The sequence below is a fragment of the Urocitellus parryii genome, chromosome 10, assembly GCF_045843805.1.
Source record: "Urocitellus parryii isolate mUroPar1 chromosome 10, mUroPar1.hap1, whole genome shotgun sequence".
NCBI lineage: Eukaryota > Metazoa > Chordata > Mammalia > Rodentia > Sciuridae > Urocitellus > Urocitellus parryii.
The window spans coordinates 91,287,420-91,304,140 of NC_135540.1; the positions used below are offsets into that span (position 1 = coordinate 91,287,420).

Below are 16,721 nucleotides of genomic sequence, written 5' to 3' on the forward strand. Positions count from 1 at the left end.
AGAAAACACATTTGCTTTTCTAGGAGTCTTGATTACTATTTTTCCCCACAATATATTTTATCTGTTATTTATTTATTTATTTATTTATGTGGTGCTGAGGATTGAACCCAGTGCTTCACACATGCGAGACAAGTGCTCTACCACTGAGCTACAACCCCACCCCAGGATTCTTGATTATTTTTAGAAATCAATTTTCATAGTTACACTTCTAATAGGATGCCATTTACTCTATTTACATAATATCATGGAAATAATTAATATATTTCATTTCTGTAAGGGTTACTAAACTATCTATCCCTCTCCATATAATAATTTTTCACTTTATTATATGTTATACTATATATAAATTTTGTGCATCACATAAATCAATACAATTTGCTTATTTTATTTTATTTCATTACCTCTGTAGTTTGGTGTAGCTAATAAACCATTTCTTGGATATTATTCAAGAGATAGAGGTTTCTATTATCACTATGTCTGTGGCTGTATTGGGGATTGAACTCAAGGCTTTGCTCAGACTTGGTAAGTGCTCTACCACTGAGCCACATCCTCAGTGTACCAGCACCATCTCTAAATAGCTATAGTGTCTTGGGCAAATAATGTAAATTTTCAGGTCTAAATTCTACCCCCTTTTCTACAATATCTGTTGAACAACATATGGATCCTATCCAGCATCTCTTCTAGATTTAGTTTCCTGAATATTTTTGTTGCCTTTATATTACTCCTTACCTTGTTTTCCTATCTGTTCTCTTCCTTATATTATTTATGCAGCTTCAACTATCACCTTTATGTTTGACTCAAATCTCATGAATGTGTATATTAGATCTATCACTCAATATTGGAAAGAGATTCAGCTGAACAAATTCTACTGATGACAAATAGTTCTAGGATATCTTTGCCTTGATTATATCTTGCTTTTCATCTGGGCAGTCATAGAATTTCATTCTGTGCAATTCTTATTTTACACTCCTGCAAATGGTAACTCTTATTAAAGTTTTGAAAGCTGGGCTTGTTACACATGGCACTTAGCCCCTTACCTACCATTGTGTTTTGAGGCTTGCTTGGTTCCTGGCACTTGGTTATATCATAAGTCTCTGGCACTTCAATTCTTCCCTGGGCATGTTTATTAGTCTAGTGTTTTTTTAGTGCTTTTCTTGATCATAGTTTTGCCAAATTTTCTGTCCCAATCCTATCTGTAAGGATCCTGATGAATGTAATTCAAAATTGGTAAAAGTCCCAAGGAAATGGTGTATTTATTGCACAATATGTCAGCATTCTGCTGTGAAATGAAAAGGAAATGTTGAGTGGGTAAGGGAGGTTTGCTTTTGTTCATTTTCTTAGAAATCCTACTTTGTTGCTTGTGGCTCTGGCAACCCAGAGCTAAAGCAACTGACTTAGGACATTAGAGCCATTCGGTTATTTCTTTTCCTGGCTTCCTCCTGGCTAAGGATGAATATTCTCCAAGAATGCATATCAGATAAGCAACTTTAATATGCATTAAACATTAACTTGGGTTTTCAAAGCAATATAAAATGTATATGACAACTTAGAATGTCCCACTTCCCCTCAAATCTGTCATGCATGAATGCAAGGTACATTATGAATAAGAATAACTAATTAGGCCTATACTATGCTTTCTTACTTTGAAAGGACATCTATCTCTTATAGGCAGTGAATAAAGGAGAGTGTTATGAGTATGAGTAACATCACATATAGGCAGCTAAAAACTTTTATGAACATCAATCACTAAATAGGCAAAGAAACTTGGAGCCTGTTTTTGTAAATGTTCATAAATCAAGGCCTCTGTCACTCTGTACAGTGGTATTCCAGCTAAGACCCTGCTTCTCTCTGGACTTCAGGTTTCTTGCCACCATCTTCTGTTCTTAAGGGAAAAATATTTACTCACTGCAAAAAAGCAGGCTTCCCAAATCTAGACAGTACTGTTTTAATAAAACCATACCAGTGTCATTTGTTCTTTAGAAGTAGTCATTATCTAAATGCTACTTTCCTTCCTAAAACTTCCACAGATCCCCACTGTGCAGAGAACACCACACATGTGCCTTTGGAGCATGGTGTGCTTTACACATCCTTGCTGGGCCTTTTCCTCTTTCTCTGTTCTCACATCCATCTGCTCCTTCTTGTACTTCATGGCCCAGAGTTACAGTCTGATGTAGTTGTAGTTGCCTGTTTCTCACATCCATGGCTCCCATCTATCCTTCCTTGTAGTGCAGAATTCTCTTCCTCCATGGGTCAGACTCTTCATCAGGCATTGAGATTCAGCTCAGGACTTGTGGCTTTGTGGAGACTTTCTTCTCTGCCCCTATCCATCACCTAACATGAGCTAGCTATTTCCCTTCTGCCCATTTACCTTGTCATAGATTTATTAAAATATATATTACTTTTCCCAACATGTAGGTTCTCCTATCTGTTTTCCCATCAAAGTTTTGTTTGACCTCCTTGACTTTCCTTAATTGCTGTATCCTGGGCAGCTAGGAAATGCCTGACAAAGCACAGACAACTTTCATGCTCACCTATTTTCAACAATTTTCACACTTGGTATCTCTGGGATCTATTCATTGTCAAGAAATTCTTTTATTTATAAATTCAAAATTTCTATGTAATAAATAGCTTCAATCTTGTACCTCTTGTAACCGTTCATTCTCAATAGGCCTACTCTTTGCTTAAAAAAAGTAACAATCTCTGGTTATTCAAATTATTTTTTAGTATTCAGGTATGTTACTAAATCATCTTGTCATACATCTACTTGGGTAAAAACAAAACTGGTATCTAGTTTCATATAGGTCATAACTGGTGCTTTTGAATCTTTCAATTTATTTTATTTTTATATTCACCCAAAATATAAAAATAGTAGTATTTTAATTGTACATATTTAAGGCATACAACACACACATATGCAGTGAAACACACATTGATACACACAGGCATACATGGTGAAATGATAGCTATAGTCAAACCAATTAACATGAAAATTATCTTACACAGTCATCATTTTTCCCCTTGAGGTAAGGGGACCTAAATTCTATTCTCAGAAACTTTCCATGATACAGTAATATATAATTGACTGTAGTCTTCATGCTGTACATTAGATCTCTAGACCTACTCATTCATAAAATTTTGACTTTGTATCTCCACATCCTTCCCCCAACTAAACCTTGATAACCCTCATTCTACTCCATTTTTTATATATTCAGCCTTTTTTAGATTGTACATATAACCTGCTGCACATTTTGAATCATTGCCACTTTTGACGCCACTTGCTACTTCTAGCAATGCAAAGCATAAAGGAGAAGAAAGTAAGAGACTGACTTTGTACTCTCTTGTTGATACTCTATTTTCTTCTGTGCATACTTGAATTTTATTCTTAGATGATTTCTTTTCTTAATTTTTTTCCCTAGGGAGATTTTTTTACTCCCTTGAGGTAAAATAATTTCCTCAATTATACTTTTGACTTCTCCCTTGACTATAAAATTTAATTTACAATACCTCAGCTTGGATAACTAAAAACTGATCACATACAAGATTAATTTAGTATCCCCATTACAATTTTACATTTTCATATCTTGTTTTATGACATGGTTAACTTTTTAATCATCCTCACATAACTGTCATAGTTAATTCATTAATTTTCCTACTTTTTCAAATTCCTTCTATTTTCTGTTTGCCTTTCTGTTGTGCAAGATGTCCAGCACCATCTCCCTAATTGAGGGCATCCAAATGCCCATACTCAACTACTATAATAACATCATACAACTATCACCTTTGATGATGGACACAAAGCCATAAAATACAAAACATTACATAATCCTTTTTTTATTTCGAATGTCTAATATTTTTCTGTATCTGGTGAATTTTGTCACCCTACATACTTGAAATTCACAGGTATTCAATTTATAACTGCATCAATTATCTGCAATATTAAGTTGTACTTTACATCTCCTATGTAACCTTACAGTTTTTACATTGCTTCAAGTGTATCTATTTCCTTTAATCAAAATACTGAATTGCCATTCAATCACATCTCAAAATGAGACTTGTAATTTAAGTTATAACTAAAGTAGCAGCTCTTTAATGACAAACTCCCCTGCTTACATGTAACACAGATGTCCCATTTCTCTACTAGCCATAATTAAGTTTTGCACATTGAAGCCAAAATTCTACATTGACAGCTAACTTTAATAACAAAATATCAGAAAGTAAAACATGATTTATGGGACTTAGACACATCAGCATGTTAATGGTATCTTGTTTATTAACAAAAAATATGGTTTTGAGAATGTTACTTAAACTTTTGCTGTTAAGTAAAAAAGAGCTAACTTATGCTGTTTTGGGAAAGATACAAATATTGACCTACAAAATACTTAGGACACAGAATAGGGTTAAGACTGAGGAAAGCAAGCCATGATTATTATTTTAATTATTAAACCCAAAATAGAAAATATAATCAATGTTTTTCAGATGAGTTTTCATGAAATTTTGCAAAATTTCTATGACAGTTTTACTGAGGATTTTGTGTATACCATCCATCCATATTTCTTCTCTGATTTGTTTACTACAGAGGAAGGTATATATTTTTCTTTTAAAAAGTATTGCCTTGAATTGGATTATATATTTTTTCCTAAGTCAAGTGTCCCTGGGTGCTAAACAGTTTTCCCCACCTGACTAAGCTCTCACCATAGACTTGTTAGTTACTTCACAGCAGTACAAAGCACTAACTGCTCAAGTTAACATGAAATTGTGGTCTTTGTGAAGCCCTGTGTATCTATGTTGTTCATGTAAAACTGCCCCATGACTGAGATCTTAAGTCCCTATTAGACCCTAAGACATCTAATGATGCCCACAGTAACTTGGGGTCTATGGCAGAGTATCACTGTGCTCCACTCATTGTTAGTGAGCAATTGCATTTCCTGGACAAGTTTCCTTTATCAGCTTGTGAATTATTCCTTTGTTACAATGCTCCCCAGAAATTCTGGGGACAGACACTGAACAGAAATCACTTTCTAATCATGCAAACTTCTTAGAATTGAAGCTCAATGTTGAATTCATTTCAAACCACAAAATTAGCATGTCATCAAATTCAGTATATATAGAGCTACAAAAGCAGATAGACCATCATCTACCCAGCTTCACCTTCACCTCCTATCCCCCACTTTGGAAAAAGGTAAGAAATTCAGTTTGAGTATACCCTCCTTATTATTTATTGCACACTAGGTTGTTCTTTGGAAAGAAAGTAATTGATTAAAGTACAGTTTTGGAAATAAAGGTATTTAAGGTAGTGCTGAAGCTATTTTTAACATTTATTTTACAAATAATGAAATGCTTAGAAAGACTATAATGGATCTGTAGATTTCATGAGTCCAAGAAAATGTAATTCACACTAAGTGGATACATATTTTATGTTTACATGTATATATACACACATGTATATACACTAAAGATAACATATATCTTTAGTATAAGGATAGTTAATATTATTAATAGCTGATTAATGACTGGTTTCCTAATTAATTCTTCCAATTTGATTCAACATATCACAGCTGTAAAAACAAATATATTTAAATATATTATGAGGCAATGAATATTTATTGGGAAAGCTCTTGTCTAATAGTTTATAGAGTTAGCATATTGAGTCAAGAAATGAAGGCAGTAGTTTGGGAACATGTAATACTTTAAATATTTATAAACATCATTATAGAAGAAGAGCATAGTCATCAAACTTGTCCAGTACCTTCCACTTCGCAGTTTATCATCTAGCCTACCATATTTCGAAACAATATTAAAATAGTAACATTAAAATTAGTAAGCTAAAAAGAAAATGTCCTACTTTGTAAGAAAGTGAATGAAAGAAAATTAGCTTATATAATTTCAGTCAATAATAGAATTCTGACTTAAAAACCTGGCATACAAAATGTTGAGAATAAAATATATAAATGCAATGGGATACACTCTTCATATCGTAATCTATAATGGTATTACATACTTTTTTGAACTCTGACAATTAAAATTATTTTGAAATTTTTTGAGACTTTAGGCAAGGTAAAATTAATTGAGAATTATATAACATCCATTAGAAAAATCTAAAAATATATTTTTCACTAGCAGAATTATTTTCAGTTTTCAAATATTGGAGAGAATGTTTTTCAGAAAATTAGAAACATTTTTTTCATGAACTGTTTTTAGTTAAAACATTTAGTTTGAAAATCTGAAAATAAAAAACTGTCAAATGATATCATGACATAAAAATTATTTTTTGGAATTCGTTATATGAAATACAAGAAAATCAAGCACAAAGGCCATTTAGTATATTTAATAGATAATGTTAAGATTTATTTCATAAGAAGAGGTAGCATTGGCATTGGGAGTGGGCAATAGAATTTGACCTTTGGATCAATCATCAATATATCAATGAGCACATTTTATACAGAAAAGATGTAAAATAATGCATTATCTCCAATGTCCTGGGACACACTGGAGAAGATATATTAGATATGTAAGGATCAAGACTGCATATTGAGTATGAATGAAGAAGAAACAAATATATTTGTCCAAAAAAGCATCAACCTGGAGAGTGTAACAAAACAAACAAACAAACAAAAACTGCTACAATGAAAACAACAGTCTTATTGGACCCGAGAAGGTGTGATTAAACTAAATGTTAATGGCATCTATTCAGTAGAAGAAAAATAAAAATAAAAATTATTCAGCAGTAGAACTGAGTACTTTGCAGTAGAATTGAGACTCTATCAGGGTTGCGATTTGCTCTATACCCAGTAACTAGACAGTGTCTGGCAATCAAAGTGCTAAGTAAATATTTCATAGAAAATGAACAAATAAATCTTTCTGTAACTTTTTATATATTTTTTTACATTTAAAAACCAAAAATATAACACTCTGAGTGAACTTAAATATAAAAGACTGGAGATCCATGAGCTGAAAATCTGAATAGATTGAATTTAATATTTAGGAGTAGAAAGCCAGAGTAGATTTTTTACTAGTTACATGATAGAACTTCTAATAGTATTTTTCATTAAAATGAAAGCATGGTATTATATTATTTTTTAAAGGAAAAGTAACTCTACCTAAATAGCAAAATATGTCTGACTGAATAGTTTATCGCCATCTCTCATTTCCCCATTCACAGGACGTGGTAGCCATGAAGGTCCTTGTCCTTGCCTGCCTTGTGGCTCTTGCTCTTGCAAGGGAGGTATGTACAGAGAAATTTCCAAAAAAATTAAGATATAGAGGTTGATCTTCCTAATGTAGAAAATATTATTACCAATACTGTTAGCATACAAATAATGGAATTTTCAGCTTTTTTGTTTTGGTGTCTATGAAAATCATTCACTCTTATCTACTTTTTCAATTTTCCTGTGGGGTCTCAAACCTGGGACAAATGCTTTCTACTCCAATGTCCCCCTGTAGCTAAAGGAAAAGCAAACAAATACTTAGTAACAAAACAAGACAAAAAGAAAGAAAGAAAGAAAGAAAAACAACAAATAACTATGTAGTATTACACAATTTTATGCATGCATAAATTATATAAATGTATCTTATTAATAACTGTTCAAACATATGTGTCTCTTGCTGTAGAGAAGTAGGCCAAATTCTATTTGTATTTATACAAAGACAACCAGGGGACAGAATATAGGCAATAATCATAATCATAATTATAAGTATACTCATAATCATAACAAAAATATTTAATAGAAATTAAAATAATTACATTTCTGTTATCCATCCCAAATCTATTCTTAATTCAGGCGACAGAGAAATATACCAATTTACATTTACTAAATATGAAACACAATGAAAATTTCACTTTTAATGTCTGTATAAAGACATGCAACTTTTTAAAAAGCTTTTTCCAACTTTTTAAAAGAGTGCTATATAAAGTGCATAAAAAGTGTAAATGTGTAATAATGAATTAGCTACAGACACTAAAATGAACTTATTACTTTTCTTTATAGAACGAAGAACTTGTTGTGTCCACTGAGGTAAGTATTTTTTAAAACATTTTTTCCTTCCATAAAATAATAACATTTTCTGATGATCTAGTAGATTTAATGCTGATTTTTTCTTTTTCTTTTTCTTTACAGACTTCAAGCAGTGAGGTAAGAATGATTTTTAGAGGCAATTTCCAATTGTAGAACTATAAAATCCTGTGCCTTGTATTGTGTTATATCACAGTAATTATGCTAATGTAGTCACATATGACATGCAAATTCTGATGTATGTTAAAAGACAGAATAAATGCCTGGAGAATTTAGTACTCTAGAATTTTCTAAGTGGGCTTCCTACTTGAAATTGTGTCACTGCCTCCCCATCCCATTTTCTATGGATCATACAGCTCTGTTTTCTGTCTTGAGCTTTCTGTACTCTGACCTCATTCACTTTTAACATTTATTGAGTGATTTCTGTGCATCAGACACTGATTAGGAGCTATGATACAAACTAAAGATTAGGATGTCAATGAAACCAAGAGCTTGCAGTGTAGTGGGTAAGCAAACATGTTTAGGACACATTTTTTTCTTAGAGTTGTCACTTTGGTAAATAAAAGCCAGTGGGATTTGGTGAGAGCTTAATCTACTCAAGAGAGTCAGGTGGACATTTGTCCTTGCACCACTCTTGAAAATGTTGTCATCTGTTTAGTAAGTGGTGTGACAATATATATTGTTTCTTCACAAAGTCTTGAGAATTTTAGGGGGTGTATTGATTTCTTATAGTTTATTTGAAATTGAACACATTAACAAGTGAACTAATAATGACTAGTATAATGCACCAAGTGTTGTTATGCTGTGTTTTCAATTAGTTTTATCCCTCTTAGAATCAGATGGTGTTTTAGACATCATTTGTGATCAGTAAAAGGACCATGATTGTACAGAGAAATTAGCTTCCATTAGAAGCTTATTTTATACAGTGTTCATCAATTTTTTTCTCTCTTGACTACATTCATCTGACTTTTTTATATGACAGGCTTTTTTTTTTTTAATATGAGAGGCTTTATAGAATGGTCTAAATATAAAAGTTGCAGTCATTATCCTAACTTAAGGACATTAGCAAGTGAAAGTGTCTCTATTAACCTATTGAAGCCTTTAATTTCTGATATATATTGAAAACTAAGAATTATTAATCAAAACTAAATCTGATTTTAATTTTTTTTATTTTTCTAAAGGAATCTATTACACATATCAAGGTAAAATCTACATATATAATTATACTTATTTTCATGATTTCCTGTTAGAATTTCATAGCTAATAGCATTTTAAATGCATGATTTGTATTTTAGGAGAAGCTTGAGAAGGTTAAGCATGAGGAACAGCTGCAAAGACAGGTAAATTTTCATGATGACTATGTTTCCAATATTATTATAAAACATAATCCATGAAAATATTCATAATGTATATGTTCAATTTAAAGAATTGCAAAGTAAATGCCATGTACCTATCAATCAATATAAGAAATTAAAAAATGGCAAAGTTAAATATATTTTCCAAGTCATCAATGTGCTTTTTAAATGCATAATCAATTTCTAGAATAGAGATTAACTATCTAATTATATTACTAATGGTATATCTGTTTTAATAAATTCAAATTAGTACAAACACCTCCAAACTGGGAACTATGTTCCTTTCTTATTCTGAAGATGTTATGATGATGAAAGAGAATAAAGGTGACAAGGTGTAAGTCTGTTTCTCAGACATAACCTTGGCCACAAGTTTCTTTGTATTTCATTTTCTTCATGCGTAGATGGAGAATATTCTTAAGAATATCTACCCTGATGTATTGACGAGCTGATTAGCCATGAATATTCAATGATATGACATTAAGATTTTGTCAATTGTACTAAAATATTTATTGGCTGCATGATGACATTCTTAAGGGTATTTCCATTACAAATGAGAGAAGTGAGGTCCAGAAGAATTGAGTGCACACTATGTGACTACATCATCCAGTTAATTAAGTAGCAGAGCTTGCTTAAAAATCAAGAATATTTGGAATAACAAAATTCTACAATTCATACATTTACCTAACTGCAATATTTTCACTTCCTGTTTTATTATTAGAAGGTTTGGTTATCACATAAAATATTTTCTAAAATCAATTAAAATTTAAAAATCAATGCACTTTAAAGACTCAAGTAAACTACCTTTTACCAAAAGAAGTAATGCTAGAATTTGGCCAATGTTAAGTGAGTCCCTGAATCTAGCCATAAATAAGGACTGACTTTTCATAAAAAGAAAGTGAAAATAAATACAGAAGTTGTCCCTCTAAGTGTTTTAAAATTGATGTCTCTTCATTATATGAAAATAATTTGTTGTGTTGCTAGCATATTTAGGTTGAAAAGTCAGTGCTCTATAAAGACCAAAGCATATAAATTACAACTACCTGATAACTAAGGAAAAGGTCAAAAAAATCCAAGAAAATTCCTAAACATTGATTTCAGTTTGGACCACAGATCTACCAAAAAATTGAGGAGTTTAAGAAGAAATTTCTTAAGGAACATTTTACTCATTTTTCTTCACATCAGCCAAAATGATTTCTTAAGTGACATAAGTGAAAATCTTTCTTTTATTGTCTTCACTCAATTGTAGTTTTCCCATAGATTAATTGATTGTAAATGACAGTTATGGTTAAATCATGGACTGAAAGATTCTTCTTCTTTTTTCAGGATGAATGCCAAGAAAAAATCCACCCCATTGCCCAGCCACAACTTCCTTATGCTCAGCTCATGCCTTACACCCTCCTTCCCCAGAACGTCCTGACTCTCTCTCAGCTGGCTATGGTGCTGTCTCTCCTTCAGCCTGAGATAGCGGAAGTCCCCAAAACTAAAGAGACCATTCTTTCTAAGCTTAAGCTCATGCCCTTCCTGAAATCACCAACAGAGCTAACCCCATTTGTCCCTCAAATCCCACATCTCACTAACCTCCAAAACCAGCACCTCCTTCTGCCTCAGCTCCAGCCTGTGGTGCAACAGGTCCCCCAGATCCCCCAGGTCCCCCAGGTCCCCCAGGTTTTTCCTCAGATTCCCATAGTTCTTCCTCAGCCCCAGGCGCCTATCCCTCAATCCAAAATCGTACCTCTTCCCCAGCAAGTAGTGCCCTTTCCCCAGAGAGACATGCCTGTCCAAGCCTTTCTGGAATACCAAGATCTTCTGTTCCAGCCTACTCGCCCACTCTACCCTGTGACTAACCCACTTGTCCCAGTTTCCAACCTTGTTACTGTAAGTCCATACTTACTTACTTTGCCATTTCTCTCCTGATGTATATATGATGGTAGAATAAGTTGAGGAAAGTTCTAGAATATGCACTTCTAGAGAATGAAAGAACAAAGATATGAAGTTATAATTTAGATCAGTGATTCTACAATAGAATCACCTAGAGCCACCCTCCCACAATTCCAATGCCTAGGCATACCCCCTTAGATTCTGATTAAGTTGTTCTGATTGTCTAAGTAGAGTAAACTGTGTTGGAAAGAAATGATTGCAGGGATTCTGAATCAATTGTTCTCTTAAGAATTTCGATTTCTTTTTTTTTTTTTTTTTTTTTTGGCAGTTCTAGGGACTGAACCTCAGAGGCACTATAGCACTGATATGCATCCATAGACTTTCCATTTATTTATTTTTCTTTTGAGACAAGTTCTTGCTAACTTACTGAGGCTGGTCTCAAACTTGCTCTTCCTCTACATCAGCCTCCCAGGTCACTGGAAGTGCAGGCATGTTTTACCACATGCAAATAAGAATTCTGATTTAAAGAGCATTAAGACTTACAAAAATCAAAATTAAAATTGATAATTTGATTGAGCTTGTCAAAAGAAAGCTAATTATTTTCAAGAGTTTTCAATGTTTTCCTCATGGACATGCATTCCAACATGCTATAGATCATGCCTTATTTTTGCCATCTGTAGATGAGGGGAAAAGTTTGAGATGCTTATTTAATTGTTTATTAAGGCAATTGTTTTTGTTGAAAGATAAGTGATATATTTATTTATTTATTATTTGTTTACTTTCAAGGTCTAAGAAGATTTCAAAGTTAGCGGCTCCTCATTTTTTGGTATGTTTGAGAAGTTTGGAGGTTAGACCAATTCCTTTTATACTTGATTATTTTTTCTATTTCATTCTCCTACAGATAGTGGAAAATTCCATCAACATGTTAACTTACTTTCTAATTATCATTTTGTTGTCAACTGTTTACTATTATCCACTGACCTGAAACATCAAAAATTTCAAGAGAATTTTAATTTTCTTATGTGTTATTGATAGATTTGACTGACTTGTTTTCAAGGGTCTATATCCTGAGATTTGATTTCCATCATTTTTAAGAAAACCATAAAATAGATTTTCTTTCACTTTTATGTAAATTCATTTGAGCTTTTATTAAAGGAAAAATTCCATTGTTATTCCAGGTTAAGTTTCATAAACTTTGTATTTAGTTTGCTTAAAACTCTCTGTTTCTTTTAATTCACAAGTCAAAATAAAATTATTGGTCTAGGTATGGGTGTTCAAAAGGGGAGATAAAATTCTGTTTGAGATTCTTAGATACAAAGCCTTTTGTGATCATGATAGGTTAGACATCTTATTAAAACTTTCCTAGTGAGCTGATATTTGATGTGATCCGTACTTTGTGTGCCTCCATGGAAAGTTTCATGAAATGCACAATTTCTTTTTTTAAAAATTAGTCACACCAATACAAATGGGGAAAAGTAAAAAGCTTTATCATATAACAGAATTAATTCTATATTTGTTCTCTATTCCACAGAATTGACTGAGACTGGAAACAAGACATCTTTTCTTTGAATCACGTTACCAAATATTACATATTTTGGAATGCAACTACCTGGAAAAAATGAAACTGTATTCTTTTTATTTTATGCATTTTATGTCATTGGTTTAGTTTGAATTAGACTCATGAACTCTTTGCAATTTCCAAATTGTAAGTTCAATGTTAAATTGAAAATACTCTAAACATGACAAAAAATGTATATAAGAATAGTTTCTGGGATTGGATTTACCAATATTTCTTCAAGATAACATACAATAAATTGTTTCCTTAAATAAATTAATTTGAAACACATTGAATTAAAGTTATTCCTGCTTTTTTGTTTATGTGACCTAATCATCCTAGATCTATGGTTCCTTCTCATATGAATGCCAATTAAATGTCTAGTAATTTTCAATGTAACAAAAGATAAACAGTTCAGTGACTATATAAATATGTCTGATTTTAAAGAATAAACCTTACTGTAGTCATATTTAAAGTCCCCATTGATTCCTTTCCTTCCTTTTTTCCTTCCCTCCATCCTTAACTTTCATTCATTTCTTCATTCATTCATTTTAACCGTTGTTATTATAGATCCATGGAATAATGAACAAGCACACTAATGGTCCCATGGCACTTCCAAGTAGTAAGATCCTCCCAGAGAACAAGTAGTCTCAATAAAATCCTGAAAACTTACATCAAGTATATCTAAGTTGAAATGTAGGCATTGATTCCTTCATTTTCTCATTCAAATTTTGGAAGGACAGGGATTGCTTATGACAGTGAGAAATGAGAATAGTGTCCTATTAAAACAAAAGTAACCTCTTGTGTTAAGTATAGTCCCATTCTCAGGAACAGCAGATTATTTTAGAAGACTGATGGATTACAATGTGTTTGGCATTTTATAATTAAGTAAAACAGATACCTTATTATCTATAACCAACACTTCCGTCTTTGAAAATTCCATGGTGTTCATTTACAAGGGAAATATTACATTAGATATTTCCAGTGTTATCACATTAGGAAGTCCACTGATATTTGTGCTGGACTTTCCTCCCCTACTCTTTCTTCTGTATTTGTGACAAATACCCATCTTGTTTATTTTTTAACAGGATATCATGTATCTATTTGAATGACTGAAAAGTCTTGCAGCTGACAATATCGAAAAATATATGACTGTCTACTAGATACCATAGATTTTCTTTGGCACAGAGCATATACAGTGACAGGCTATGTTTCTGACCTTCATAGGCTTATTCTATAAGCCCCTGAAACAAAGTTAAGGCAAGTACAGAAACAGAAATTTATTGTGTGAGTTTCAACTGCAGAGAGGAGTGTGCACAATACAAGTCTAGATTTGGAATTTAGCTTATTGAGTTTATTCAAACTTCGACAATAGAAGATATAGTACAAAAAAGATGTGTCAAGTCAAAAGAGCAGTAGCCTAAGCAGATGCCCTGTATTTTTAATGTAATATGTGAGAAAAAATAGAGAAGTTCATAAAAATCTCAGAGAAGGAAAAGAATAGTAGATGAGAAGAACATTTCCAGGCAATTTGTATATTGTGGAAGTCAAGGAGACAAAATTTCAAGAAGGAAAAGTTAATTGCCCACAAATAAAGACTTCAGTGAGCTTTGAAATTTCTCAATGTCATCAAACTACAGTTTTCTCATCTGGAAAGCGTTATCATAGTAGTTGGAGCAGGATTAAATGAGAATGTGTATAAGGGATGATGCAAATAGGAATTGCTTATATATAAATATTAGGCATTATAATTATTTATACCATCATAATATTCATTGGGAAGAATATATTCTTTTTCTGGGGCTTTGAGCATGCTAAACAAGAACTGTTTCCCTGAACTATATCCCCCGTTCCAAGAAGATATTCATAAAAACAATTCTTTAAAAGTGATGGAGGAAATGAAAAACAAAGTACAGAGCAAAAATGTCTTTGAACAAACAGGAGGGTCACCTTGAATCTTAAAACAGGAGGGAGAGAGTTTGAGATCCAATGAGCCATAGATTCCTTCATAGAAGAGTGAGATTGAATACTTAAAATAGTAGTTCCAAATGGATTCAATTTTATGTCCAAAATAAGTAAATTGTTTTATTCATTTGACTATTACCTGACTAGAGATAAATGTTTCATAAATTTGGTATATTAGGACATCTCTGTGGTTCCTCAGCATGAGTGTAAGGCTATAGGTTGATATATGGAATTGGATGCAGATTTTTTTAATTTAAATGAGAATAGTTAATATAGTAGATATAACATGCCTATTCTTTTCCTACATATACACAAAAGAAAAAGAAGTGTGCCATCACACCCAATGAGAAGAGAAAATTTTTACTTTCAATTTTCATGGAGTCCTGCCATCTCATTCTTGACTTATAATGTACTAATGGTCTCTTAAAACTGCAATGATCTTCAGTAATATTTTTATTCCGATCCTACCTGCATTCCTTCTTTTGTATCTTTTTATTTGGTGTCATTTTTATCCTCCATTTTCTGTGGTTGGAAGCAGAATTTGGGGGATATCACATTGAAATGATACATCAAATGATATGGTAAATAAGAAATGTGCCTGAGTAGATATGCCTGGTGTGCTTTACTCAAAACAAAGCCAGAAAAGAGAAAATAACACCAATTTTAATGAAGCTATGAAACAGAGTACCTAGTGCAATGGGAATCTGGTAGCATTGATTCACATCATAGAGATACAAGGTGGCCACATAAAGGGGTAGACACAGGTGGCTCTGACCCTTTTGTCTCCAGGACTACCCTGAACCAAAAAGACCCCATTCATCAGGGAAAGAGTAATCAGAAAGTCCCTGGCAGTCCCCATTTAACCCAGAGGCACCTGAGGTAAAGCATTCACTGCTGGAGAGGCCTGTGGTCCTTACAGTTCCTTCACCCATCTGGGGAGTGAGCAGGATACCACCCTGTTGCATTTCCCTGGAGAGAGAGCTCAGCCAGCATGGATCCTCTTTCCCCCTTGCTGAAAGGTACTACACATGTTGGTCTTCCAGGGATTTTTGAAATAGCCAGACAGCTGCCACTAGCAGTTGTGCATATCATGTCTTCCTAAATAGCCAAGATATCTTATCTACCCTTCTGACCACTCTTCTACTACCCAAGAGACCAACCTCCCTCTAGGTGTTTTCCATGGACTGGGGAAAACACAGGGGATCCAAATCACATGGGTGATCTGGAGGCCTCCAGATAATATGGGACACCCATCTAATATTCTGTTCCTAATAATGAATTATCCAACCAGTAATAAGCAAAGGAATTTTTATACCAATTTTCCTAGGAATAGTAAAAACATTTTCTTTTTGTCTAATATTATTTAACACATGGCTTCTGATGAGTAACATGAGCCCCTAAGACTCAAAGAACAGATCAAATTCCCAATTATGAATATCAATATCCTGTGAGAGATATGTAGTACTAAATTCCTGGAGACATTTCACTTTAAATGTGAGAAACATGAGGTGGAAGGATATAAGTTCTCATGGAAATCAACACATACTGTAAACTACATACTTTTCCATATGCAGCTTGGAAAAAAGGAATTGAGTAAAATCAAATTAATCTCAATCAAAGTGGATCATACTATTTCATTGTTCAAAATCTATCTTGTTGAAAATTATTATTTATTCAGAGGGACAATTTTTTTTTCCGAAAACAGAATTCAATGTGTTTATGCCCCATGCCTAGGGCAAACTAGAAGATGTGGAAATAAAAGTACTTAAATGTCTGGTCTAGGTTTTGCTTTGCTAAATAATTTTTACATATTATGCTAAGATAGATAAGAAAATTAAGCTCTAGTGTTGTACAGTAGAGTAACTATAAGTAATAATAATACATTATATGTGTTTCTTTATTAAACTAGAAGAAAGAAATTTGAATCTTTTCACCTTAAAAAGATGATAATTGTTCAAG

The 16,721-nt window shown here is 32.8% G+C and overlaps 1 protein-coding gene across 1 annotated transcript; it reads left to right on the forward strand.

The window, feature by feature from the left end:
• Window positions 1-7,171: 7,171 nt before the first annotated feature.
• On the forward strand, window positions 7,172-13,445 carry LOC144257182 (beta-casein-like). The gene is made up of 6 exons (XM_077803136.1): window positions 7,172-7,222; window positions 7,986-8,012; window positions 9,191-9,211; window positions 9,305-9,349; window positions 10,688-11,239; window positions 13,368-13,445. The coding sequence occupies exons 1-6, from the start codon at window positions 7,172-7,174 to the stop codon at window positions 13,443-13,445; spliced, it is 774 nt and encodes a 257-aa protein (XP_077659262.1).
• The last annotated feature ends 3,276 nt before the right edge of the window (window positions 13,446-16,721 follow it).

What these genes read in the sequence shown, in the direction of transcription:
- LOC144257182 (XM_077803136.1), top strand. Translation starts at nt 7,172, where the DNA reads ATGAAGGTCCTTGTCCTTGCCTGCCTTGTGGCTCTTGCTCTTGCAAGG. An exon ending in AACTTGTTGTGTCCACTGAG is followed by an intron (nt 8,013 to 9,190) that starts GTAAGTATTTTT and finishes ATTTTTCTAAAG; the next exon opens with GAATCTATTACACATATCAA. An exon ending in AGGAACAGCTGCAAAGACAG is followed by an intron (nt 9,350 to 10,687) that starts GTAAATTTTCAT and finishes TTCTTTTTTCAG; the next exon opens with GATGAATGCCAAGAAAAAAT.